This window comes from Bos javanicus, chromosome 8 (genome assembly GCF_032452875.1).
Source record: "Bos javanicus breed banteng chromosome 8, ARS-OSU_banteng_1.0, whole genome shotgun sequence".
Lineage (NCBI taxonomy): Eukaryota > Metazoa > Chordata > Mammalia > Artiodactyla > Bovidae > Bos > Bos javanicus.
This window is the reverse complement of record NC_083875.1, coordinates 10,216,751-10,244,714: the sequence shown is the minus strand read 5'-3', so window position 1 is coordinate 10,244,714 and position 27,964 is coordinate 10,216,751. Positions and strand designations below refer to the sequence as shown.

General features: G+C 42.2%; 1 protein-coding gene and 1 long non-coding RNA gene across 14 annotated transcripts in view; one reads left to right on the top strand and one right to left on the bottom strand.

Moving 5' to 3' along the window:
* Positions 1–27,964, top strand: part of HMBOX1 (homeobox containing 1) — a 195,041-nt gene extending 167,077 nt beyond the window's left edge. For 2 of the 11 annotated variants that reach the window (XM_061426813.1, XM_061426814.1), the window contains 4 exons: positions 17,662–17,744; positions 19,661–19,756; positions 20,606–20,700; positions 22,584–27,964. In XM_061426813.1, the coding sequence (XP_061282797.1) occupies positions 17,662–17,744; positions 19,661–19,756; positions 20,606–20,700; positions 22,584–22,721 (412 nt within the window). In that variant the 3' untranslated portion in view covers positions 22,722–27,964. Of the gene's footprint in view, positions 1–17,661; positions 17,745–19,660; positions 19,757–20,605; positions 20,701–20,935; positions 21,041–21,437; positions 21,543–22,583 lie in introns of those variants that run through there. The other 9 variants (XM_061426809.1, XM_061426812.1, XM_061426810.1 and 6 more) reach the window with 9 other exon arrangements.
* Positions 115–24,253, bottom strand: LOC133253281 (uncharacterized). 3 transcript variants are annotated; one of them, XR_009738273.1, is made up of 4 exons: positions 24,165–24,253; positions 21,400–21,583; positions 20,372–20,469; positions 115–11,555 (listed from the first exon to the last, which is right to left on the bottom strand). It is a non-coding gene; the product is annotated as an uncharacterized LOC133253281 (long non-coding RNA). The 3 variants fall into 3 exon arrangements; XR_009738272.1 differs by having other exon boundaries at positions 115–6,234; XR_009738271.1 differs by having other exon boundaries at positions 115–20,469.

The window sequence follows — 27,964 nt, the reverse complement described above, 5'->3', positions numbered from 1 at the left end:
TGCCAGTTTGTAAACAGATACAGGGATGGTAAATGAAAGAAAAGTATTTTGAAATGCAGCTTAAAAAAAAAATCAGAGTTAGGTTTTGTAATACTACATAACCCAGTTTATTTATTTATTTTTTATTTTATTTTATTTTTAAACTTTACATAATTGTATTAGTTTTGCCAAATATCAAAATGAATCCGCCACAGGTATACATGTGTTCCCCATCCCGAACCCTCCTCCCTCCCCATACCATCCCTCTGGGCCGTCCCAGTGCACCAGCCCCAAGCATCCAGCATCGTGTATCAAACCTGGACTGGCAACTCGTTTCCTACATGATATTTTACATGTTTCATTTTTATCTTAGGTAATTTTTTATTAGAAAATTAATAGTAACAGATTGTAAACTATTGTAAAGAAGAAAATAATATTTACATTCATAAATAACCATAAATAACCAAAAATATTTTGGTACATTTACATTTAGTATTTCTATCTATGTGTACTTTGAAAATGATTAGAATAAGTCATACCTGGTTTTGTAACCTGCTTTTCTTCACTGACATTTTGCAATGTCATTTAGTGCTCTTTGAAAACATGATTTTTTTAAACGGCTCCTTCCTTTTTCTTCAAGTGTCTATACCATAATCATATTTAACAATTATTACCGTAGGAGACATTTAAAGTCTTCCCAGCTTTGCCCTGTTAAACAGTACTGACACAGACAGCCTTGTTCTTACCTGTTGTCCTAAAAATAATATTACCAACTTCTTCCAAACAGCTGAGTTTACCCACATCACTGGCCTTGAGCATCCACTGGCACTGCCACTGCAGCCTGCCTTCTGTGTGTGCTGTATCTTTTTAGTCAGTGAAAAACCTCCATTTTGCTTATCTGGAGGGGAAAAAGCACTGTTTTAGTTTTGCTATGTTTAAACTTCTCTGATTACTAATGAGACTAGCCTTACATGTTTATTAATCATTCATATTTCATCTTTTGGTATTTGTTCCTTTACCCATTTTTCTGTTGTGTATTCATGTTTTCTGCTTGACTTGTATATTCTTTATGGAATGAGCTCATTAACCCTTTCTGCTATATATTTGCAATTTATTTCACTTTTATTTAAATGTAGATAAGGGCACCACTTTATTCTTGTGTGACTGCCTCCATCCCTTAGACTTCTTCATTCAGATGTTTTCTTTTACGTTTAGCCATAAAACATTGAGTTTGTAAGGTGAATATCTAATTTGGTCTTATTTTCCAAATAACCAGTTTTCCCTTTCTTAAGATTTAAAATTATTTCTCACATATAAAGTTATTGTGTTTTTTGGTTCTATTTCCTATCAATCCTTGGACCACAATTATGATTATCATATAATTTCACAATATTTGATGAGAGGGCCCATTCACTAATATTTATTTTTAAAATGTTCTTAACCATCCTCATCTGTTTTTTCAGGTGAGCATGAAAATAGTGTTGTTGACATACCACTCCCACTGAGAAAAAAGAGGGGAAAAAAATATATGATTGAAGTTAAGCCTAGAAATTAATTTGTGAAGAAGTGTCACTGTCATATTATTTATTCTTATCTAAGAATGTGTTGTATGCCTCTCCATTTCTTGTCTTTTTTATACCTGTCAGTGAAATGAGTAACATTTTTAGTTTTTTGTATATTTTATATATTTTTCTTGTTAGATATTTTTATTTTAATCCTCATTTTTCTTGCTCTCATGAATAGAGGCTTTTTTTCTATTAAGTTGTCCAGCTGCTTATTGATACACGGGAAAGTTTTAGTATCTTTGTTGGTCTGTTTAGTCCCCAGCAATCTGATTGATCATTTCTGAGACAATTTGAATTTACCCCTTGGTTTTCTTGGTATAGTATAATATGCAAATGATATTTTTGTGGCCCTCCTTCCCAGTTTGTGTCTTAATTCTCTTTCATTTCCTATTGTAATGACTAGGACTTTTAGAAAAACATTAAATTGCAACAAGAGAAAAGGTTGTATTGGGGATGGTGGGCTCTGTTGCCCAGTTTCTGATTTAATTTAGATGCTGCTAGTATTTCCTCATAGTTCAGTAGGTAAAGAATCTGCCTGCAGTGCAGGACACCCAGGTTCGATTCCTGGGTCAGGAAAATCCCCCAGAGAAGGAAATGGCAGCCCACTCCAGTATTCTTGGCTGGGAAATCCCATGGACTGGCAGGCTACAGTCCCATGGGGTCGCAAGAGTCGGATACGACTTAGTGACTAAACCACCACGACCACTAGCATTTTATCATCTTATTAATGTTACCAGTTACTGTTTTTCCAACATATTATTGTGGAAAATTTTAAACATACAGCAGAGCTGAAAGAATTTTACAGTTATCACCTAGATTCTACCATTGTTTTACTATACTTGTTTTCTTATACATCTTTTAGCAGATTGTTTTTCATTATTGATTGTAGTCTTTGTTGTATTGCAGAAATATTTATCTGTACTTAGTGTTCCAAGATTTTAAAAAATAAGCACTGCTAAATTAGTTGCTGAAGATAGAGATGAATATAGCAGTCCCTTAGCTCCATTTGTTATCATGAAGTAGCCAATCTAAAAAGTCAGTAAAGCTTTGAAATAGGGATTTAGTATGAAAACCGTTCAAATGGAGGACAGTGTTGAGCATCAAAAGAAGGGTTGCAGCCAATTTGGATTACAGAAGGAAAAAGAACTGAAGTTAGAATTTTTCTGTATTTCAGGAGAATGCCTCATTCACGTGTTTACTTTTAGAAATCAGAAATAGCTGCTTATTTCAGTTGGCCTGCAGGTGTAGTTCTATACTGAAATGGCGTCCATTAAGCTATGAGTTGAATCACAGTATCTCTTAAGACCATCCCATTCTTTTTGTACTGATTCTATTTACCCAGAGTATTTGTTTTGTAGGGCTGACATAACAGATTTCCACAAACTTGGTGGCTTAGAACAGCAGAAGTGTATTTCTCACAGTTCTGGAAGCCACAATCTGAAACCAGGGTGTCAGCAGAGTGGGTTCCTTTGGGAGATTCTGAGGGTAGAAACCCTCCCACACTTCTAGCGTTGGTCAGCCATCAAAGGTCCTTGGCATTCCTGAACTTGCAGACCCATCACTCTGCTTTCATTTCTGCATTGTCTTCTCTGTTTGTGTTCTTTTCTTTCTCTTATGAGGACACTCATTGGATTTAGGGCATAGTGTGACCTCATCGCAATCCTTCCCGTAATTACATCCACAGAGACCCAATTTTATATACAATCACTTCCTGAGTTTCCAGGTGGACGTGAATTTTCAGGTGACACTCTTCACCCCCACTGCACCCAGCAACTTCTTAGCAAGCAGGAATGGAAAAGAGCGTGGGCCTGGAGGTCAGGACACTCGGTTCTCGTCCTAGCCAGCTCTGTGACGTTGGGGAGCTTATTGTCCCCATTTCCCCATCTTTCCAAGTCCCCGATGGTCCAAAGTTCACAGTAGATGACGAACAGTTGTATGCATGGCTGACTTCCAGCTCTGCTTCTCCTGTTTCTCTCTGACTCCTGGTGGTTTCTCGGGGATATTTTAAGGTATGATGAGTATCAGAGGAGCTTTGAGATCTTTGGATAAAATACAGGGTATCACTCTCCTGGTTTGTAACTGAACCGTGGATGTCGTTAGGCTTTTATGGATTAACCAAAGAGAGGTGCTGTACTTGGAGAATGTGTTCCCATTTCTGTCATCTCTTGCTTCCCTCTGTTATTTAAAACCACCACCACCACTCCCCCACCCCCCCAAAAAAAAGAAAATATTTTAATTATTTTGTTGTTGCTGAAGATTATTTAACACATAGATGCTCTCAAAGTGGATATGGGACGACTAGGTTCCAAACTATTTCAGTTTAATGGTATTCTTTCCTGCCCTCCACCCAGTAATTATACTTAGTGATAAAGAAATATACACTGGATTATAGATAGTGAGCAGTGTCTGACAATCCTGAAACGTTATTTTTTTAATTACTAAAGTGATGAGGTTTAAATCTCTCTTCAGGGGAGATAGTTCATTTAAAAACACAGGGTGGCGGGGCGGGGCAGGAATAAGTTCATTTACATGGCATTATCCTGGCAGATCAGACAGTAAAGAGTCTGCCTGCAATGCAGGAGACTTGGGTTCGATCCCTGGGTCGGGAAGATAACCCAGAGAAGGAAATGGCAACTCACTCCAGTATTCTTGCCTGGGAATTCCATGGACAGTGAAGCCTGGCTGGGTAAACTCCATGGGGTGGGACACAACTGAGTCACACACACACACCTTGCATGGGGTCGCAAAGAGAGGGACAAGACTGAGGGACACACACACGCACCTTGCTTAGAGAGCCAGTTCCTGTCTTTTCTATGTGCTCCCTGAGACACAATGGGAGGAACTTTCCGGTTGTCGTTTTTATAGACTTAGGTGCTACTGAAATGAAGGTGCTTCAAGGACATTTCCATTTGTTACCAGCTTATGGTATCTCATCTCATGTAAATGATTTTGCCACTTTTCATTTTAATTCTTTGCTGTCATTGTCTTGCAAAGTGATCATTTGGTTTCTCTCTGAAGATATTCACTGGTCATTCGGCTGACAATGTCCTTTGTCTATAAAGTGTAGTGCCCTTAGGATTTATTTTATTGCTTTTATATTACTACCTGTAGATTTCTGTTTACATGTCTTTCCCTTTTTAGTCTTATAAAATGTCTAGGGCTATAAACATTCTTACATGGGACAGAAGTGTATTTCAGAACAGGTCCCTTTCAGAGTCTTAAAGCCAAGTTCTCCCACAATTTATCCACCTGGTAACAGTAGAAATATCTAATCCTTTGACATAATTTAAGGATGAAATGCCAGAAGGTGAATAATAGATAGTATGTACTATTCCTAAGGCTGTCTTGATTTGGTGGAAGGGAGGAAGTGGTGCCTAAACCCAGGAAGTGAGGGTGTCTTGAATTTTTATTACCATCCCAATGTCTCTTGAATTTTATCTTTCCTTGTAGTCCCATGCCTTAGCCTGCTTCAGATCCTCTCCTCAGCTTTTACCACAGCTGCATAACTAACTTTTACCTCTAGTATCACCAGAGATACTGCCATACAAAATGTGTTTGATCATATAATACCCTTGCTTAAAAAACTTTGTCCAGTTGCCTGAAGTTAAGTGCAAACTCTATTATACTCTTTAAAATATGGACCCAATATTTTTCTTCAGTTTGATCCCCAGTCACCCATCTCGGGTTTCCCTGGTGACTTGGAGGGTAAAGCGTCCGCCTGCAATGCGGGAGACCCGGGTTCAATCCCTGAGTCGGGAAGATCCCCTGGAGAAGGCAATGGTGCCCCACTCCAGTACTCTTGCCTGGAAAATCCCATGGACGGAGGAGCCTGGGAGGCTGCAGTCCATGGGGTCGCTAAGAGTCGGATACGACTGAGCGACTTCACTTCACCCATCTCATGTACATTCATCCACACTGAACTCCTCATTCTCAGAACATTTTAAGCTCTTTTATAACTCCCTTCCTTTTATATTTTGCTTCCTTTGCCTCATGCTATTTTACTTTATCCACCCTCCACACTCTGCCTTCAAGAAACCTGCACAAATGTTGATTCTTCTCTGTTCCCATATACTACATTCATTCCACGAATACCGTGCATCTTACAGTGAACTCTAGAGTGTGTTTTGTAACATACATATATCCCCAGTATTTACATTAGGAGGCTCTGCCAATTGCTTGGTATAAACTAGGACTCAGTCAACATTTTGAGTTGACTAAATGATTAATTACATCTAAAATCAGTCATTAGACTTATTTCTCAACTTTACTGATAGTCTATTGGTTATGTATAGTTCAAAAATAAACACTACTAACATAATTGTATTCAGCTATGTCTGAGTATAAAACCTCTGAATGAAGCAAGGGAAGACAGTGCATTGTACAATACGGTAAGATCCCAACTGCTTTTCTCCTGAAAGAAGTATTGTCGATTTCACTAAAGGCCTTAACTGAAACCAATGTTTTCTGTTTTCCCCTTTGTTTCTTTCTTACATTAATTTATTCCTTCACATATACCTTTATTCAGCCATCTTTTGATCAGACAGTTGCTTACTGAGTGTCTGTTACAGGCCAGGCAGGTTCTCTGGACTTACATAGCTCCTCTTACAGGTAACTAGATAGAAACTATAGTTACTAATTTCTTGGATACTTCCTTTTTTCTGACAGTTGCCATGTCCCCTTCACAAAACACCTGTGAAAAAAACATAGAGTTTTTAGTTAACATTAAACTCAGATGAGCCAATAATGTGATACGGTCCTGGACTGACTATATAATTTACTGTCTAAATGGGATAATGTAGGGGAATGAGAGTGCATGCTAAGTCACTTCAGTCATGTCCAGCTCTTTGCGACCCCATGGACCATAGCCCACAAGGCTCCTCTGTCCATGGGATTCTCCAAGCAAGAATACTGGAGTGGGTTTCCATGCCGTCCTCCAGGGGATCTTCCCAACCCAGGGATCAAACCAGTGTCTCTTAGGTCTCCTGCATTGGCAGGTGGGTTCTTTACCACTAGCACCACCTTGGAATGAGGGGCCAGGGGTTGTTAATAATCCAGGATAAAAGCACTATTTCGGGCAAACCCTGAATATAATCCTTATAGTCTAATCAGATTGCATTACTAGCTGCTTTTTGTTGTCTGAGCACATCTTAGGTTTTTATGTTTGTTTTTATTGATAATTTTGTCCTTTCCTCTCCAATGCCTGAAGCCTGTGCATCCCTCAGAAGAGATCCAAAGCAGTAAGCTTTCCCAGAGCAGTATAGTCCATAGAGATAGCTCTCTAACCTGGATTTATTTAACATATCATTTAATATTTAATTAGCAGCTAGACATATTCTGACTTGTCACTGTTTTACTGTTTTGACTGTTCTTTTGACTCCTTTTGTTTTAACTTCATATCTGATGTCCTCAACTGAACTGTGTACTGTTAAGATCAGGGTCATTTTTGAACTTACATCTACCTCTCAGACACATACTTATGCTCATGTAATACATACTGGGTGAACATTTTATTTCCTGACCTGCCTTTGTCTTTCCTGAAAATTCTTTCACTTTGCATCAATATTGTGTAGCTGTCTGCCCCCTACCACCACCAAGAAGAAAGCTTTAAGAGCTTTGTAATTCTTTGCAAAAAAATTTTAATTATTACATTTTAAATTTAAATACTTACCATGAGGTATTTTAAAATATATTACTTTATCAGTTTACCTTATACTATATATATTTAATTAATATATTGTAAACATTGAAACATTACAGAAAGATGAAAGTAGTAATCACAGTCCAGTGTACACACCTGCAGCTGTATTAGCACATTTTAAAGAAAATTGATATTTCTGATAGGCCTACATTTCTTATAATAAGTCTTTAGCAGAAAAGAAAGGATTAATTGCCAAGCTTAGAGATTTAGAACTATAGTTAGTACATTATATTCTTGAACCTTTTATTTGGAAGGTTTGATTTGGAAGGTTACCAATTTGTTTTTATTCTGACTATATTTTATATAGTTAAATACTAAGTACAAATTAAATAACATTTTTACAAAAATTTTTAACACATTACTCATATATGCCCGGGTAGCTCAAACAGTAAAGAATCTGCCTGCAATGCTGGAGGCCTGGGTTCAATCCTTGGGTCAGGAAGATCCCCTGGGAAAGGGCATAGCAACCCACTCCAGTATTCTTGCCTGGAGAATTTAATGGACAGAGGATCCTGATGGGCTCCAGTTCATGGAGTCAAAAAGAGTCAGATACGACTGAGCAGCTAACACAACAATCATAAATGCCACAACTGCAACTTCTTATTTGTTGTTTTGTTCCGTTACCAAGTGGTGTCCAACTCTCTGTGACCCCATGGACTGTGGCACTCCAGGCTTCCCTGTCCTTCATTATCTCCCTGAGTTTGCTCAGACTCATGTCCATTGAGTCAGTCATGCCATCCAGCCACCTCATCTTCTGTCGTCCTCTTCTCTTCTTGCCCTCAAACTTTCCCAGCATCAGGATCTTTTCCAATTAGTCAGCTCTTTGCATCAGGTGACCAAAGTATTGGAGCTTCACTTCAGCATCAGTCCTTCCAACGAATATTCAGGGTTGATTTCCTTTAGGAAATGACTGGTTTGATCTCCTTGCTGTCCAAGGGACTCTCAAGAGTCTTCTCCAGCACCACAATTTGAAAACATCAGTTCTTTGGCACTCAGCCTACTTTACAGTCCAACTCTTATATCTGTACATGACTACTGGAAAAACCATAGCTTTGACTAGATGGAAGTTTGACAGCAAAATGATGTCTCTGGTTTTTAATATGCTGTCTACATTTGTCATCGCTCTTCTTCCAAGGAGCAGGCATTTTTCAGTTTCCTGGTCTGCAGTGATTTTGGAGCCCAAGAAAATAAAATCTCACTGTTTCCACTTTTCCCCATCTGTTTGCCATGAAGTGATGGGACTGGATGCCATGATCTTAGGTTTTTGAATGTTGAGTTTTAAGCCAGCTTTTTCACCTTCATCAAGAGGCTCTTTAGTTCCTATTCTCTTTCTGCCATTAGGGTGGTCATCTGCATATCTGAGGTTATTGATATTTCTCCCGGCAACCTTGACTCCGTCTTGTGAATCATCCAGCCTGGCATTTCACGTGATATACTCTGCATATAAGTTAAATAAGCAGGGTGACAAAATATAGCCTTGATGTACTCCTTTCCCAATTTTGAACCAGTCTCTCATTCCATGTCTGGTTCTAACTGTTGCTTATTGTCTTACGTAGAGGTTTCCCAGGAGGCAGGTTAGGTGATCTGGTATTCCCATCTCTAAGATTTTTCCACAGTTTGTTGTGATCCACACAGTCAAAGGCTTTAGTGTAGTCAATGAAGCAGATGTTTTTCTGGAATTCTCTTGTTTTTTTATGATCCAGCAGATGTTGGCAATTTTGATCTCTCGTTCCTTTGCCTTTTCTAAATCCAGCTTGTACGTCTGGAACTTCACGGTTGACATACTGCTGAAGCCTAACTTGAAGGATTTTGAGCATTACCTTGCTAGCATGTGAAATTAGTGCAGTTGTGTGGTAGTTTGAACATTCTTTGGGATTGGAATGAAAACTGACCTTTTCCAGTCCTGTGGCCACTGCTGAGTTTTCCAGATTTGCTGGCTTATTGAGTGCAGCACTTGCACAGCATCATCTTTTAGAATTTGAAATAGCTCAGCTGAAATTCCATCACCTCCAACTAGCTTTGTTCCTAATAAGGCTTCCTAAGGCCCACTTGACTTCCCACTCCAGGATTCTGGCTCTAGGTAAGTGAACACACCATTTGGTTATCTGGGTCATGGAGACCTTTTTTGTACAGCTCCTCTGTGTATTCTTGCCACCTCTTCTTAATCTCTTCTGCTTCTGCTAGGTTCTTGCCATTTCTGTCCTTTATTGTGCACATCTTTGCACAAAATGTTCCCTTGCTGCTAAGTCACTTCAGTCGTGTCCGACTCTGTATGACCCCATAGATGGCAGCCCACTAGGCTCTGTCCCTGGGATTCTCCAGGCAAGGATACAGGCATTTCCTTCTCCAATGCATGAAAGTGAGAAGTGAAAGTAAAGTCGCTCAATCGTGCCCGACTCTTACCGACCCTATGGACTGCAGCCCACCAGGCTCCTCCGTCCATGGGATTTTCCAGGCAAGAGTACTGGAGTGGGTTGCCATTGCCTTCTCCAAATGTTCCCTTAGTATCTCCAATTTTCTTGAGATCTCTAGTGTTTCCCATTCTGTTGTTTTCCTCTATTTCTCTGCATTGTTCACTTAAGAGGCTTTCTTATCACTCCTTAATATTCTTTGGAACTCTGCTTCTTTTCTCAGTTATTTGTAAGTCTTCCTCAGACAACCACTTTGCCTTCTTGTGTTTCTTTTTCTTGGGGATGGTTTTGAACACCACCTCCTGTACAGTGGTATGAACCTCCATCCATAGTTCTTCAGGCACTTTTGTCTACCAAATTTAATCCCTTGAATCTATTCATCACCTCCACTTGTATAATCATAAGAGATTTGATTTAGGTTATACCTGAATAGCCTAGTGGTTTTCCCTTCTTTCTTTAATTTGAGCCTGAATTTTGCAATAAGGAGCTGATGATCTGAGCCACAGTCAGCTCTGGGTCTTGTTTTTGCTGACTGTATAGAGCTTCTTCATCTTTGACTGCAAAGAATATAATCAGTCTGATTTTGATATTGACCATCTGCTGATGTCCATGTGAAGAGCTGTCTCTTGTGCTGTTAGATTAGAAGAGGGTGTTTGCTGTGACCAGTGTGTTCTCTTGGCAAAACTGTTAGTCTTGGCCCTGCTTTGTGTTGTACTCCAAGGCCAAACTTGTCTGTCATTTCAGGTATCTTGACCTCCTACTTTTGCATTCCAGTCCCCTATAATGAAAAGACATCTTTTTTCGGTGTTCTAGAAGGTCTTGTACATCTTTATAGAACTGTTCTACTTCAGCCTTTTCAGCATTACTGATTGGGGCTAGACTTGGATTACTGTGTTGTTGAATAGTTGCCTTGGAAATGAACAGAGATCATTCTGTCGTTTTTGAGATGGCACACAAGTACTGCATTTCGGACTTTTTTGTTGACTGTGAGGGCTGCTCCATTTCTTTGAAGGGATTCGTGCCCACGGTAGTAGATATAATGGTCATCTGAGTTAAATTCCCCCATTCCCATCCGTTTTAGTTCACTGATTCCTAAGATGTCAGTGTTTACTCTTACCATCTCCTGTTTGACCACATCCAATTTACTTTGATTCGTGGACCTAACATTCCAGGTTCCTGTGCAGTAGTGTTGTTTATAGCACTGGACTCTGCTTTCACCACCATACACATCCGCAAAAGGGCATCATTTCCACTTTGGCTCATCTCATCATTCTTTCTGTAGCTGTTGCTCCACTCTTCCCCAGTAGTATGTTGGACACCTGCCACCTGGGGGGTCTCAGCTTTCAGTGTCATATCTGTCTTTTCACACTGTTCATGGGGTTATCAAGGCAAGAATACTGAAGTGGTTTGCCATTCCTTTCTCCAGTGGACCACGTTTTGTCAGGCCCTGACTACCAGGGACATGCCCCTCAGCCACTCCACGTAGCAGGACGACATGTCTGGTGCCCTGGTTGTTCCACTGCTGGTCCTCATTAAGCGTGTGAACCTTCACTGGCTGCTGGTATTAGCCAGCCTGCCGCCCAGGGGCGGGCAAAGGCTGTGGAAGTCACTGGGAAGGGGATCCGGAGAAGGCTGAAGCTGGGCATTGGAGGATGCCTAGCCTCTCCGCTGCCGCTGGGTGCCCTAGCTGGGCTCTGGTCCCCACCTGTCCTCTCCTCTTGCTCTTGGCCATTCTTTTCCAGGCCGGGTGAGCCTGGCCCCTGAGGAGGGTGCTTAATGCTTTACAGCCTCATACCCCACCATGCCAGGGACTGGGGGCACTGGTCAGTACGCTGCTCATGCCTCCTCCATGGTCTCCGCAAAGCCCATTTCTGACTTGTCACCTCCTCAGGCCCTGTTGTGCTAGGAAAAATTGTAAATTCTTATTTAGCTTCCAGAAATACTGTGGTTTTATTCTGTTACTCACTAGAATGGCAGTCACAATCCTAGTATTTTCTAGATGATTCAAATCCATTTTTCAAAACAAGTTATTTAGGGAGTTAGATTAATAAGCTACTTCTTAATTGTTTAAATGTTTTCCTCATGTTCTTTTATTTTAAAATAATGTATTTTCATTTTAGAAATTCAATAGAGAAGTAAATATGTAGAGCAGAAAGTGAAAATCCATCTTAATTACTACCAATGTTTCCCTGTCTTCTACCCCAACCCCCACTCACCCAACCCCAGGATTCTTGCTCCCAAGACATAATCATTTGTAACAGTTTAATATGTACCCTTCAAAGCTGTGTTATGATAACTCTACATATACCCTTGATGGTCAGCAGTTCATTTACAGTGATAGCCATTTCTTTTGGAGGCCCCTGCACTGGGCTGGTGGTGACTCTGTCCATCATTATTGAGGAGGACAGCTCATCATTGAGGAGTGCAGATGAGGGTGAGTCAGACTTGGACCTGGTCTCAGGTGGCTCTTGGTGTAGCAGGGGAGAGAGGTGTACAGTGATAACTATATAACGATGAAAAAGGTCTGAGAGAGGAACAGGTGAAGTGCTGGATTCACAGGATGAGGAAATTACCTTTGACTGGCCAAGAGGTGACAGTGGAGCTGTATGGTGACAGACAAGATGGTTTGGAGGCAGGGAGGCAAAGAGCATGTAAACGGACAGTAGAAAGGCGCAGAGATGCAGGGGTTGACGAGGCTGTTCCATTTCCCAGACTAGCATGCATATATGAGAGCAGCAGTAGATAAAGCTGCAGAGGCAGTTTGGGGGAGAAGGGGACTCTGAACACCTCTATAATAAATCTTTAAAAAAATTTTAATAGAATAGCAGCATGACTGGAGATACACATTTAGGTATATTAATCAGACATTAGATGGAGTAGAGTGTCAGTCACAGGCTTTGCAATAATTTGGAAGAGTTAGCACAATAAGGTATAGTAGCCATTGAGCTGTTGCCGAAATGGGACCTCTAAGTCTTAGCAGCTACCACATTCCATCAAATCTAGGAAGGCTTTGATTGTATGACACACTTTTATTTTATATACTGGCATGGGGTGGGTGGGATGCTGCCAGTTAATTTTCAGACACAACGAATTATAAGATGTATCCTAATTTTAGAATCGTAATAATGAAGAAATATGTATCATAAAATGAGTGAAATAGAGTAAATTATGAGGGCACAGGGAAAGGATATGCAGGTGAGACAGGGTGCTCAGCGCTGGTGCACTGGGATGACCCTGAGGGATGGGATGGGGAGGGAGGTGGGAGGGGGGTTCAGGATGGGGGACACATGTACACCCATGGCTGATTCATGTCAATATATGGCAAAAACCACCACAGTATTGTAAAGTAATTAGCCTCCAATTAAAATAAATAAATTTTTTTTAAAAAAAGAAAAGATATGCAGGAAAGAAAGGAGACATGAGAAAATGAAACAGGGCAGGATGATGAGATCAGAGACACAAGTGGAGAAGTAGACCTCAAAGAGGAGACTGCATCTTCCTCTTCCATGAGATGCAGAGGTGAACGAGCAGTGACTCAGAGACATACAGAAGTTGAGAAGCTAAAAACATTAAACAAATCCTAGTAATCTCCATCTTGGTAAAAGAGGAGGCAAAGTGAAAGTGAAGTCGCTCAGTCGTGTCCCACTCTGTGTGACCCCATTGACTGCAGCCCACCAGGCTCCTCCACCCATGAGATTTTCCAGGCAAGAGCACTGGAGTGGGTGCCAAGGGCATCTGCAAAAAGAATGACAGTGGTAGGTCTAAGGGCTTGAGACTTAAGTGTGGAAAGGTTTCAGGAAAGAGGGGCATGAAAAATAGAGGATTATAGACGGTTGGCTAGAAGAACAAAAAGCATTCCCATCAGAAACAAAGGGCCTAGTTAAGGTCGAGAAACACAGGGTTATAAAGAAGTCACTTGGCCCTATTTTATAACTTTGCCCAGGAACTCTTGGTACCCTGATTGAAGGATGGAAGAAAACAAGTGGAAGGTGCTTTCTGCAGGGTGGGAGATTGGCAGGACAGGTATGGTGGAAGGACAGAGAAGCTGAGTAACCAGAATTTCTCCTAAGAGATGCTGTTGTTTGTTTTCTTTTTTCTATTGAAGTATAGTTGAATTACAGTGTTAACTACTACTGTACAACAAAGTGACTCAGTTACACACACACACATATATGCACACACACACGTTCTCTTTCATACCCTTCCTCATTAAGGTTTATTACAGGATATTGAACACAGTGGCCTGTGCTGTATGAGGTCCTTGTGTCTCCATTCTCTGTGTGCCAGTTGCATCTGCTAATCCCCGATCCCCACTCCTCCCCTCCTTCACCCCCTAACCCTTCAACCACTAGTCTATTCTCTGTGTCCCCTGATGCTGTTTGTTTCATAGACAGGTTTATTTGTGTCATATTTTAGATTCCACACTGAAGTGATATTGTATGCTATTTGTCTCTTTTTGACTTACTTGAGTTTGGCTTCCCTTGTGGCTCAGACGGTAAAGAGTCTGCCTGCAATGCAGGAGGCCCAGGTTCGATTCCTGGGTCGGGAAGATCCCCTGGAGAAGGCAATGGCACCCCACTCCAGTACTCTTGCCTAGAAAATCCCATGGATGGAGGAGCCTGGCAGACTACAGTCCACGGGGTCACAAACAGTCAGACACGACTGAGCGACTTCACTTTCACTTAGTATGATAATCTCTAGTTGTCCGCATGTTGTTGCAAATGCCATTATTTTCGTTTTTTTCTTATGACTCCACTTGTCTGTCGATGAACATTTAAGTTGCTTGTCTTCGCTATTGTGGATAGTGCTACTATGAACATAGAGCTGCATGTATCTTTTGAATTATCATCTGGATGTATGCCCAGGAGTGGGCTTCCTGAATCATATGGTATCTCCTAAGAGATACTGGTGCTTCAGCTTGCCATGGAATTCAGGATGAGAAGCGAGATGAGGTCAGAAGAGTGATAGACGAACAGGTTCTTTAAGTTGGGGAAGGGTTTTAAAGGATTCAAGACTAGTGTAAAGAAGAAGAAATTTGAAGAGGTGGAGTAGGTGAGTAGAAAGTTGACTAGGGAATTTCAGAATTTCAGATTTAGATGTGGAGTTCTAAGTCATCTTGAATCTTGAAATGTGCTGTCTTTCTAAAATGCAGCCGGGAGTGTATCTCTGTGCGGTTTTTAAAACCTCTATTTCAAGATGAAATCTTTATTACGTATGGAACATCACAAGGTGGCCCATCCTACTCCTCCAGACTAGCATCTCTCATTTTTTCTTGTGAACCCTGTATTCTAACCACACTGAACTCTTCTCCACGCCCAGAATCATCAAGACTTTAATCTACCTTTTTGCCTTTGCTCATGCTTTTTCCCTTTCATGAAAAGTTGTTCTTTTTCTTTGCTTTGCAAACTCCTATCTTGTCTTCGAGAGGTAACTCAGATGACACTTCCTCTGCCAAGTCTCACGGCAACACTGAGCACACCTTCCTCCGTTCTCCCACCTCCTCTGTTCAGACAGCCTATGGAATCTCATCACAAGAGCAGCGATATGTGTCTCTTCAGTAGATTATGGGCTTCCCTGGTGGCTCAGATGGTAAAAAATCTGCCTGTTGTGCAGGAGACCCAGGTTCAGTTTCTGGGTCAGGAAGATCCCCTGGAGGTAGAAATGGCTACCACTCCAGTATTCTTGCCAGGAGAATTTCATGGACAGAGGAGCCTGGCGGGTTACTAAGAGTTGGATACGACTGAGCAACTAACACTTTCACTTGAGCGACTAACACTTGCACTTCACTTTCAGTAGATTATAAACTCCTTGTGGTTTCTCATTCTCTTCTTGACCCACAGTGGATGCATATAACATTAGATACTTAGTATCTGCTTTTGTTGTCTTTGTTGCTGAATTTTAAATGAATGCGCTGATCCTGTGCTTTTCAAACATTAATGTGCAGTCACATTACCTGGAGATCTTGTTAAAATTCAGATTCTCATTTAGTCTAAGGCAAGGTCTGGGATTCCCTTTTCTAACAAGCCCCTGGGTAATGACTGTGCTGTTGGTTAATGGAAACTAATCCAGTGTCTTTGCCCAAATAAATAGCAGAGGTGGAGTTAACATGAAGTCAATAGGAATGTGGAAGTGGAGCAGTGACTTGGAAGAATCCTCAGGATGAACATGGAAGGTCTAAAAATGATAGCAGAAAATCACGTGGAAACAGATGTGCAAATCCCGGACTGAAGCAGGAGACCGCCGTGTGGGGTGGTGGCTACACAGCTGCATTGATGGAGTCCTGCCGCTTACATTGTAGAGAAGGAAGGGCTGTTAGCTGACGGCAGCTGCTGTGTCGGGGCTCCAGCGAAGGATGCTCTCCACACGGAGAGGTTGCGGGGCAGAGGAGCTGTACCGCCGAAGGCAGGGCTTACGCGAGGTTAGGGGCCTCCCAACAGAAGAGCACTGTCACCAGTGCAGACAGAGGATGGGGGAAGGGAGGCCTCAAGGAAGTGACAGGAACTAGGATGTGACAAGGAATCACTTCCTGACCTTACGTTTCCGGGTTCAAAGCACAGATATTCTGCTTTCCTTTTTGAAAACTCATAGGTGACAGAACAAGTAGTACTAATAAGCATTCTGTTTCCACATATAGTGTCACAGGTCTGATAATGCCAAGGATGGGTTCAATAAACCCAGTTTCTTTAAGTACTATTGTACAGAAGTAATATATGCATTTTAGCGTATGGAAAAAGGCAAAAATAAATCTTAAAATGTTTAAATTTCCTCCTACTTATCCCTTTCCCCACGATAAGGTAATCAACCTTGATGTGTACCCTTCCAGCTTTATCCATGCAGATTTTTTATGAGGACGTTTTATTAGAGGATAAGTATATCAATATTCTGATACTTAGTCACTTAGGTTTTTTTTTAATTGGAGGATAATTGCTTTACAATGCTGTGTTGATTTCTGCCGTACAGCAACTAAATCAGCCATAAGTATGCATATGTCCCCTCCCCCCACCCTTTATCCATGCAGATTTAAGTACACATATGCAGGAATTTTTTTTCTTTTTTAGATTTTTATATTGGAGTATAGCAGATTAACAATGTTGTGACAGTTACAGGTGCACAGCAAAGGGACTCAGCCATATATATATATGTATACACACACATGCATCCATTCTCCCCCAGACTCCCTTCCTATCCAGGCTGCCACGTAACACTGAACAGAGTCCCCTGTGCTATACAGTAGGTCCTTGTTGATTATCCATTTTAAAAACAGCAGTGTGTAGATGTCCATCTCAAGCTTCCTAACTATCCCTTCCCCCACTCTTTGCCCCTGGCAACCATAAGTTAATTCTTTAAGTTAGACAGGAATTTTAAAAATTTCTTAACAGTACTTTTTACATGCACATTATTCTACAGATTGGTTTTTTTTTCCCCACTTAGGACCACATCAAGAACATCTCCTCAGGCCAGTGAATAGTTTTTCTAGTCCTTTTTAAATAGCTGTGTATAAATACAGATGTCTCATAACTTGTTCTATCATTCTCCTACTGATGGACAATTGGGTAATTTCCAAGTTTTGCTACTACAAACAAGACACGAAAAGAGTCCTGTCGTCACCAGTGCCTCAGTAACGGAAGTCTGGGATTTCAACCAGCCACCCATATCACAAGTAACGTTTATATCCAGTACATCTTTTATCGAAGCCGAGCAGTGGCTAAACCTGTCCTATCCAATATAGTAGCCACCAGTCACATGTAACTGTTTAAATTTACTAAAATCAAAAATCCACTTCCTCCATCACATCAGCATCATTTCAGGTGCTCAGCAGCCACATGTGAGTAGTGGCTGCCCGGTTGGACAGACTGTTTCTATCCTCATAGGAAATTCCATCAGACAGCCTGGACTAGACATTAATATTACATCCTAGAAAAGGACATCTTTTTCAGTGAGCCTGTGTGTTAAGGAGAGCACATTTCTAAAAGTACAAACTTTGTGTCTTAATTGATTGCCTCTGCAGTTACTTCAATGAGAATCAATACCCAGATGAAGCAAAGAGAGAAGAAATTGCAAATGCTTGCAACGCAGTGATACAGAAGCCAGGTAAGGCAGTGAGCGCTCCTGGCTCTGGGCTGCGCTCGGACCAGCATTTGGGACCTCAGTCTCTTCCTCATCCCGGTGGTGCTCTTGGCTCCATTCCCACCATCCTCCTGTGGATGGTCATTGCTCTGTCTTGTTCACACTGTACTTCTGAGGGGGTGATTACACTACTCCAAATTAGGCTTTATGTGGGAAAGTTCCAGTGAGCGTCCTTGCTTGAGATGCGCAACCTTGAAATTACTAGTTTTAAAGAGTGTATCGATTTCTTTTTCCAAAAATACAGCATAAACATACCAGTTTCAAAATAGTTTGAAAGTTGGCATACTTAATCAAGATTTGTTAATGTAAATATTAAGATAGTTTTGTAAATATTAAGATAGTTTTGTTTTGTAACTGTTGAAAATTGTATAATTCTGTATTTCTGTTTAAAGAAAGAATTCTTTATGGAGCAGACTTCTTCCCATTTCTACATTGGGATGACTTCTTAGCTTGGAGTATTTCCATTCTGAAGTCTAGTTGTTCCTATGCAAGTCAGCAGAGCCCCTGAAACACTCATACGTCGTGTGCTAAAATGTTCTTCCACAGATTATGGTGGTGGTGGTGTTTTTTTTTAAAGCAGAAACCATTCTCAGTGAAGAAGAATTGATCTCCATTTGGCCAGTTAATTGGATTGGCTTAAAGGATACATACAAAAGTATCACTTTTTTATGTTTTAAGTTTTATCACTGTTTTGTGATAATTAAATACTAATTTATTCTCCCTTAGTTAGAAGCCAGACTTCTAACCTTCCAGAACATACACACTCAGCTACGACATCGGTACCCTTACTTCTCACAGGCCAAAGCCCTGGCCCTAACGCTGTGCTGGATGGAACTCAGGCTCTTCCTGGAAAGTATTTAACCTCCGTGCATCAAGTGCCTGACCTGTTTTCTGGTCCCACTACCCACTGAGGGCTAAAAGCCAAAACAGAAAACGATGAAGGAGAAGGATGGTTGCCATGTTGGTAACCGTGGTGCTATCCGTAAACCGTCACATTTGACAGCAGTTTGCAACTTGAATTGTGCTATGTGTTCCAGTGTAGTTACAATACAGATGGGCATAGTGACCTCAGTCTTAAGAAGACATGGAGAGTGGTCCCTGTCAAGACAGCAGGAAACTAGTTTATACAGGGCCTTAAAGATGTAAGGGGACTTCAGCTATCTGGGAATGTGGTAAAGAAACAGATTCATCTGAGTAAATGATGCTAATTAAATGAACCTTTCATGTTACTGTCATATGAACTTTGAACGCTAGCAGGCTGAATCCTTTAATATTTTATGTTGGAATTCATATTGTGTGACTTCTGAATTGAAGCATTTTGTGTTATTAGAGCTGTCTGTATGTTTATTTATCTATCCTATCCTAAGTTGCTTCAGTCATGTCTGACTCTGTGTGACCCTATGGACTATAGTCTGCCAGGCTCCTCTGTCCATGGGATTTTCCAGCAAGAATACTAGAATGGGTTGCCATGCCCTCCTCCAGGGGATCTTCCCAACCCAGGAACTGAACCCATGCCTCTTGTCTCCTGCATTGGCAGGCGGGTTCTTTACCACTATTTATATGTTTATTCTGGAGAAGGAAATGGCAGCCCACTCCAGTATTCTTGCCTGGAGAATCCCATGGACAGAGGAGCCTGGCAGGCTGTAGTCCATGGGGTCACAAGGGTCGGACACGACTTAGCGACTAAACCACCACCACCATATGTTTATTCATTCAGTAATTAAGTCTATATATAGTACTAGATCATGATAAAAAAAAATTCTATATCTGTTATTCTGGCAATAAATGCAGTGAAAAGAACATTTGGGGAAAAAAAAATATTGTCCCTTAAAACTAGCCTCAGATACAGATTTTCTGAATTTTATGGCATGTCTTCACAGGCAAAAAACTGTCAGATCTGGAACGAGTTACCTCCCTGAAAGTATATAATTGGTTTGCTAACAGGCGGAAGGAGATCAAGAGAAGAGCCAATATCGGTAATGTATCCGAGAGGCTGCTGTCTCTCTGAAGGCAGTCCTGGGCCTTGTGTTTAAGAGTGACTTCAGTTTAGAACTGCAGGTTTAAATGAGACTACCCTTTAAGCCTAACAAGAACTGCCCTTATGTTTTTCTTCATTGTATTTTTATAATGTGAAGTTAATATTAATCATACTATTTGTATTGTACTAAGAATGGCATTATTTCTAAACCTCATCATTCTTAATGTGCAGGAATCTGGAATTAGACATGATCTCTGATCAGTTACTCCTGTGGTGCAGATGAAAGCTACCTATAAGGCCTTGAAGGGGGAATGTGACACCCTAAGCCTTTTCATTGTTACCAGGCTATGACCCAGAGGCTAAGAAACAGCTGATTAACAGAATTGGAATAAAAGCATCTTAATATACAGGGAACCTAGTAAAAAGCAAGATTGGAAAAATAAAGCATTTAAGAAACATGAATTGATGAGATTAGGATGGTGGGCTGGTTTTGAGCTTCTTAAATTGTATTTCACTTATAAACTTACTTCTTCATCATGACAATCCTCAAATGCTTTATAGAACCCCAAGACAGGAGAGCCATTTAATTAGCTGGTAAGTATGAAGCACCTACCATTCAGCCACTCAGATGTACACACGAAGCAGCAGGGGCTCCAGAAGGGCAAATGTGTTGTTCCTCCCCCGACCGCTGTGCCATTGAATTCCACCTGTCTGCAATTGAGAAGAAACAGGACTTAGTCTAGGGTTTTGTTTTAATTGCATTCTTATTTCCTCAATTCAGATTCAGTGTTTAGACCTTTATGATATGGTAACAGAAAATTTAGGGATCTGTTTGCTTTTTTCGAAGAAGCAGCAATCCTGGAGAGTCATGGGATAGATGTACAGAGTCCGGGAGGCCACTCCAACAGTGATGACGTGGACGGGAATGACTACTCGGAGCAGGTGAGCCACGGAGCAGGTGCTGCTGGGTACAGAGCGGGTGGGGTCGTATGACAACTCAATTCTGTGGGTGCGCTTTGTCCGGGGTGGGGGGGTGGGGGTGAGCTAAGGTCCCTTCAGCTCTGCTCATGTGTCTAGTTAGATTTTCATATAACTTGAATGTGGTTAAGATTCAGTTGTCCTGTTGAATTTGTGAGAAATCCTTATTCACCCACACGGATTTATTGTCATACAACAGGATACTTGGCAAGTACGCAATGGGGAGGAGGAGGAGGGAAGAAGTTCAGAGGGAGGCAGAGAAGCAGAGAAGGTAGAAGAAGAGAGGAGGATCTGATCCAAACAAGCAAGTTCCACCATCCACCACACACACACTCAATGTCTGAGAGGTGCTAGGGGCTTCGGGCAGCCGCGGCCCTGCCTGGACATGAACCCACCTGCACAGTGGAAGGGCCTACCCGCTTCGGCCCCGTGCCGTGGGAGCCCTCGTGCTGAGACCATGGTCCCTCCAGAGTCTCTGGCACATGGACACACACACACCCTCTCATAAATGCATGTCTGCTCACCTCACCCTGACTTCCTCTTCATTGCTTAAGGGGGAAAATATATTTAATTGTAGCCACTGGATGGAATAATTCAGTAACTAAGAATGTAGGAGTTTTTCCTCACTTAACGATTTAAATTTTCTAAGGATTTTAAACTCACTCCATTTGGAATATGAAGAGAATTGTGGTCTCTTCCAGGCACCAGCGGGAACACATTTGCTCTTTCCTGGTCAGTGCACCCCGCTCGGCCAGCTTGTAAACAAGAGTCCACCATGCTCTCCTGTTCACCGTCCTGCAGCTTGAGCGTAGACACTGCCAGAGTCCCTACAGTTCCACGCTGATCCCTGTTTAAACCAAAGAGCAGCCTGTGAGAATGAACAGTGTTGCCTGTACTTCCCAAGGCCTTCTCCACACACCTCCTCCCACCAAGAACCCCCAGTCAGAGCTGCACATTTCACTCTAGAGAACGTTCTGGGAGTCTAAGCAGAAATATCCTTGTTAGTTGACCAGTGTAGATGGATCATTTCCATCCTTTTTCCAGAGGCCCTAAGGGCAGCACATACCATGCTTTTTTCCCAGGAAGGGACTTGCCCTTCCCAAAGCTTTCTGCTGTAGAGTCCCCTGAAGATGACAGGTGAGAAACTTCCACCTTATTTGTAACACCAGCTTCAGTGCCTGATGAACACCCTGCAGTGCAGCTTCCTTTACAGCTGTGTTTATCACACAGCAATGTGGAAGGCAAGCTTCACACCTTCCAAGTAAGACACCTGCGCTTCCCTCCCCCAGCTCCTCTTACAGCCGGAGAGCGTAGCCACTTCCGACAGTTACCCTTCTCGCCTGTTGTAACTGAGAATTTGGAGTTTTAGGAGGGTTTTGGCTTATTTTCTACTAAAATGCATTTTTATCTATAAAGTGTTGGTATCTGTAGTTTTGTCTGGTTTTCTCAGCTGAGTAGAGAGATCCTGTGAATTGTAATGATCTGTAAGAGCACCCATCCAGAATGTAAGCTCACTAGTGTGGCCCTCAATCACTAGTGCTATGGTGGTTGCAAACCTGGAATGGTCCGGGTTTGATCATCATCCCCAGCAGTCTTTCTGACAGAAGGAAAAATTCTCAGCCAAAAAAAACACTTTAGTGCTTTTTATCTGCTGAACCATCGAAATGCCAACCAGTAGTCTCTGGACCTGTATCCATTCAGTGTCTACTTAAATACATTTCACCTCTACCCTGTCATGACCCCTCCCACAAATGTTCTGCTTCCCCTTGCCCCAGCATGCTTTTCTGTGAGCTGCCGGATCTCACCAGTCCCCCAATAACATCTTCTTCTTCTTTCTGCACGTCTAGGATGACAGCACTAGCCATAGTGACCACCAAGACCCCATCTCGTTAGCTGTGGAAATGGCAGCAGTCAACCACACTATCTTGGCACTGGCCCGACAAGGAGCCAACGAAATCAAGACAGAGGCCCTGGATGACGACTGATGAGGGAGGGCTGAACGCAAGAAGTTAACTTAGTTTAGACGTAGCACCTTAGCAGACTTTCCTCGGTCCTTAACATGTGTTCTTACAGTATAACTTGCAGTTTCTTGTATGTCAGTTAGCCCTTAGGGTCTTGTTCTGTGAAGATGGCATGGTGCCCTCAGCCTTTGCATATACTCTCTCAGTATTAATTCCCAGTAACTAATAACCAACCAACCAACCAAACTTCCCTCTCCCAGCCCCCGAGGCTAGAAAATCTTGCTGCTCTGTCTTAGCATTCCAAGAAAGTGCTTCCAGGTATTTAGCTAGCCCTCAGTTCTCAAATAGTAGGCTCCGTGTAAAACCTTGGGTACCTTTAGATTCCTGTAACACTAGTCTCTACCCCTCTTCCTTCCCCAAGACTGGTAGGATGCAAGCTGAGGTAGTGTGGCCAAGATTGACAGACGCCATTTGGGGAGTGTCCGCAGAGTAAAAGGAACACTAGAAACCCCCCCCTCCACGTGGGAATAATTGATTTCCAGCTGCAATAAGCCGTGCCTCATAATAGTCACACCGTGGCTAGATTATACTTCTTTGGGTGCTGTGCTAAGACAGTGGAAAAACTCGATCTCAGATTTTGGTTGATGTTAACATGCCTGACACAGACATCCTTTGCTCTCACAAGCTGTGTGACTGAGTAGATAAAATACTGCCTTCTGCCTTTGGGACCATGATTAAACAGAAAAATGACAACAACAAAAAAAAGTTAAAAAAAAAACCCCACAAAACCCAGCTTGAGAGCATTGGGAAAAACCATGAGCCGAAGGTGTAATGATGGTGGGTGTTATTAGAACCACTGTACAGTGCGTGGCGCAGGCACGCCCACCAGGAAGGTGCCGGAAGTCACGCGGAAGCGGCTCTGCCTCCTGTCTGTGTCCCCTTTCCTTGCTACCAAAAACACAGAAAGGTGATTCGAGGATGGAGCTAAGGCCAACAGTGAGTGAACGAACATCCAGTCCCTGTAGCCATTAAACTGAAGCCCCCCTCAACATGAGAGGTTGGTAGAGGACTCTGTAGTGGGATTATGCCTGCTGACTGTCACAAGCGCAAATGCTTTCCTAAATAGCAGAAAAAAGCAGGGGACATTTGCAATTTCTGTGGCGGGTCTGGGAGATATGACTTGCTTTGGTGTTCTCTTTACTCTGTCCTTGTAGAGGTGTGAAAAGCTATATTGCTACAGGCAATTTATTTAATAATTGGAAGCCATATTGATAATGGATGTGGTAATATTTGTAAAGTTTAATCTACTTTAAGCAGCAGTAACTAATGGAATTTTTTTCCTTGATCACATATGTAGCACTTTTGTTACTTTTTAAAGATATTTATATTTGATAAATCTTTTTTTCATTTTGAGAACTCAAAATACCAAACAGTGAACTTGCGTTAGAAAAGTCACCCTGTGATCACCTTGTCATCCAGTAGCGAAATGATGAACTACTCATGCATCCAAGAATATTACATCTGCCGGCCTCGTATGAAAATGATCTCTTGGCATCTCGATTAAAGGACACAGTGTCACGGTGCGTAAGAGGAACAGCCTCCAGTGTAGGCTGCGTCTGAAAGAGGCACGGCCGCTCTGTATTTCCTGCCTCGCTCCACCTCTGTGAACAACAAAACCTTGTTTAAAGGGGAATATGCAGAGGGCTGGCTCTTAAGCAAGGTTTCGTCTGTCTGTCCGTCACCTATAAATGATTTGTAAGATTGAAGGAGGGGGTATTTCCTGACCTCTTCACCCTTCCTCACCCACCAAATGTTTTCAACTTAAAACGATTGAGAGAGAGAGAGAATGACTGGCCTTCCTGTTTTCCCTTCCTCGTCAGTGAGATTCTGAGTATCCGCCAGCTTCTAGCTGGTCTCGCTCCACCTAAGGCACCTGCTGATGCGCTCGCCTCCGTGTCTGTCCATCCTGCTTATGTCAGTGTGAGGAGGCCTTTGGGAGGCATGGAGGTGCTGCCTCTGTGGGTCCGTGACTTTATAGAGCTACAGGCAGGACCTGCTCTTGTCCTAGGATTTCAGGGGGAAAATGTATATATTTTTTTCCAGCTTCCCAGAATTGAAGTAAAGTGGAGTAGTCTTTTTCTGTTTCACTGTATTACTTGAACCAACAAATTCAAGAGTAGCATTTGTTGTTCTCAGGAATGACCCGCCCTCCCCCACCCCCCACATTCATCTTCTTCTTGGTGTGTTTGACTTTTTATTGCAATTAGACTGTGTTAGCTTTCTTTCTTTTGATATTATTTAGAAAAAATATAACGTGTCTATCTTTCCATCTCGGTGGAATTTTTGTCTACTTACTTTCAGTTAAATCAGAAAGAAGGAGAGAGAAAAATATACTGTCTGACAAGCTGCATCCATGATTTATTGTAAGGAGATTATTATAATTGATAGCTTCTTTATGATGGGATTGCTAGTATCATCTGTTCTTGCTGGTTCCTTTTAAAGAAACAGACTCAAACTATAAAGGCAGCTGCAGTTTCTAAAGAAACAGAGTGATTTCCAGAGAAGAGCCAAAAGGTTTCAGTGTTTTAAGACCTTTCAGGAAGGAAAGAAAGCTTCTGAGAATAAAGGTGAGTATCCGTGAAGGGAGTACCAGGTGCTACCCAGAAATCTGGAAAACGTGAAAGAATGTGTTTGCCAGGCAGGGTAGCAGCTCCTTGGGTTCAGTAGGAGCAAGAGGAAGGAGCCTTCACCCCTTTCATTAAAGACAACTGCCGGTCTGCTCTTAACTGCCACTGCCATATGTTTAACTTCAGCTTCCTCACCAAGAGTGAAAATTTAGTTCTTTGGGTCTTCAGTTTAAATCTACTATAGGTTTTTGGTCATCAGCTTTAACTCCGCTGTCTTCTCTGGGCTACCTTAGTTCTTACCATGGCATGTGGAGTTGCCATTAATGAGTAATATCTTTGGGGAGTAAATTTTTTTCTTCAGCTTTTTCAGGTTTAAAGGGTGGTATTAAAATAGAAACCCTAAGTTGCTCTCTGAAGGGAAGATAGACTCTTTGAAAACAATCCCACTGTGTGCTTGTGGCTTTTCTGTCCTCTTTTCTCACTTCCTGCTGTACATTTTTCAGGCCCCAGAGGACTGTTTCAGGGGCTGCTGCTTCCCAGGTGAGGAACCCTTGCAAGCAGTTCCAGGTAACTTATTTTTTTTTTAAGACGCTTTCATTGAATTACTGCAGTCAGATGCGTAAACTTCCTCCCCTTCTTAAAACAGAGCCTTACAGAGGAAACTTTTAAAGGTGGACCATCCTAATGCCATTTTTGCATTAAATGAGAACCTTAACACCAGATCAAGGCCAGTTGGTACCAAGTAAACAGTGTGGTTTATTTCAGAAGGGTTTGTAAGGCTGGAGTAAAGCTTAGGGCAGTTTTCTTCATAATCTCGGTCCTCTGAGTGTTAGCTTTTGAGTATTAGAGGAGTGTGGTTAGCTTCTCCCACCTTCGGGGTCTGTAAAGTTCCCACAGTCTGGTGTTTGGCGGGGTAGATCTTCCCCACATCCCCATTGTCCTTCATAGGAAGACCACTTAAGTCCAATCGAGGAGATGGGAGAGTCCGTACCCAGGCCTATAGGGTTGCAGCAGTCTGTGACCAGCAGCTCCTCTATCCAGATGGCCAGGTATGTCTTTACCTCAAAAGGGACAACTCATGAAGAGCTAGCGACAGAGTTGTTTCAATTCTCCCTGTTTGGCCTTTGTACAATTTCAACTAGCAGGTATAAGAAAATCGTCTTTCATTTCATCAGAAATCTACAGGCACATCCTCTCTGTCTGTGGTTAACTCCTCTTCTCTTTGGGCTCCAAACCAAGGCCTCCTCTCGAGCTGACTTCCTGCTGGAATTTTCTCATCTTCTGCAGCAGGCAGAGTAGGGGGTGTGGTCCATCTCGTCACACAGGAGAAGGAGTGTTTACTCCTTCCTGTCTTGCAGCTCTGCTTTTTGACTAGCTACTTATTCCAGTGACCAGCCATTCTCTCTGCCCACCCAGTGGGAATAATCCCTTTTTTCAAAAATGAGCCCCGACCCCCGTCCTAAAAATGTGAATATCAAGTCCTTCTCTCTCTTTGGTCTTAAGAACAATTTGGGTAGAAGCAGTCTTCCCATGCAACTATGACTCTGCCTTTTAAAATTGCTTTTTGTTTTTGTTGTCAGAGAACCACCAGAAGATTTTTTTCCCCAGTGAGTCTCAACAGATTCTTAGGCAATAATTTCTCTTGTTGATGACTTTGTGCACAGTCGTGTGCGCTCTGCATTGAATAGCCTGACCCTCTACTTGTGCATTGGTTTTCTGTGCTAACCTGTCTGTGATTTAAATCTTAGGTCAGAGTGGTGATAGAGTTTGTCATTTTGTTGTTGTGATTACATTAGTGTTTTACTACTGTATTCATTGGGGCTGCGTTGAGACCAGCCAAGTCCATTTATAGCTTTACTGAGCCGCATTTGTTTGTCAGGATTTCCCAAGTGAAAGTTGGGCGCACTGACCAGCTCCTGCTGGTGGTATCTGTTTAGGGGTGGGATGTGGGGTGGGGGGAGGAGTTACAGAAAACATTCCTTTTTGTGTGTTCTCTAAATAACAAGGGTGTTTACTCAGGATTTGGGGATCAGTTGTTCAGTTCGGTCGCTCAGTCGTGTCCAACTCCGTGACCCCATGAATTGCAGCACGCCAGGCCTCCCTGTCCATCACCAACTCCCATGTTCACTCCAACTCATGTCCTTCGAGTTGGTGATGCCATCCAGCCATCTCATCCTCTGTCGTCCCCTTCTCCTCCTGCCCTCAATCCCTCCCAGCATCAGAGTCTTTTCCAGTGAGTCAACTCTTCGCATGAGGTGGCCAAAGTACTGGAGTTTCAGCTTTAGCAGCATTCCTTCCAAAGAAATCCCAGGGCTGATCTCCTTCAGAATGGACTGCTTGGATCTCCTTGCAGTCCAAGGGACTCGCAAGAGTCTTCTCCAACACCACAGTTCAAAAGCATCAATTCTTCGGCACTCAGCCTTCTTCACAGTCCAACTCTCACATCCATACATGACCACAGGAAAAACCATAGCCTTGACTAGACAGACCTTTGTTGGCAAAGTAATGTCTCTGCTTTTCAATATGCTGTCTAGGTTGGTCATAACTTTCCTTCCGAGGAGTAAGCGTCTTTTAATTTCATGGCTGCAGTCACCATCTGCAGTGATTTTGGAGCCCCAGAAAATAAAGTCTGACACTGTT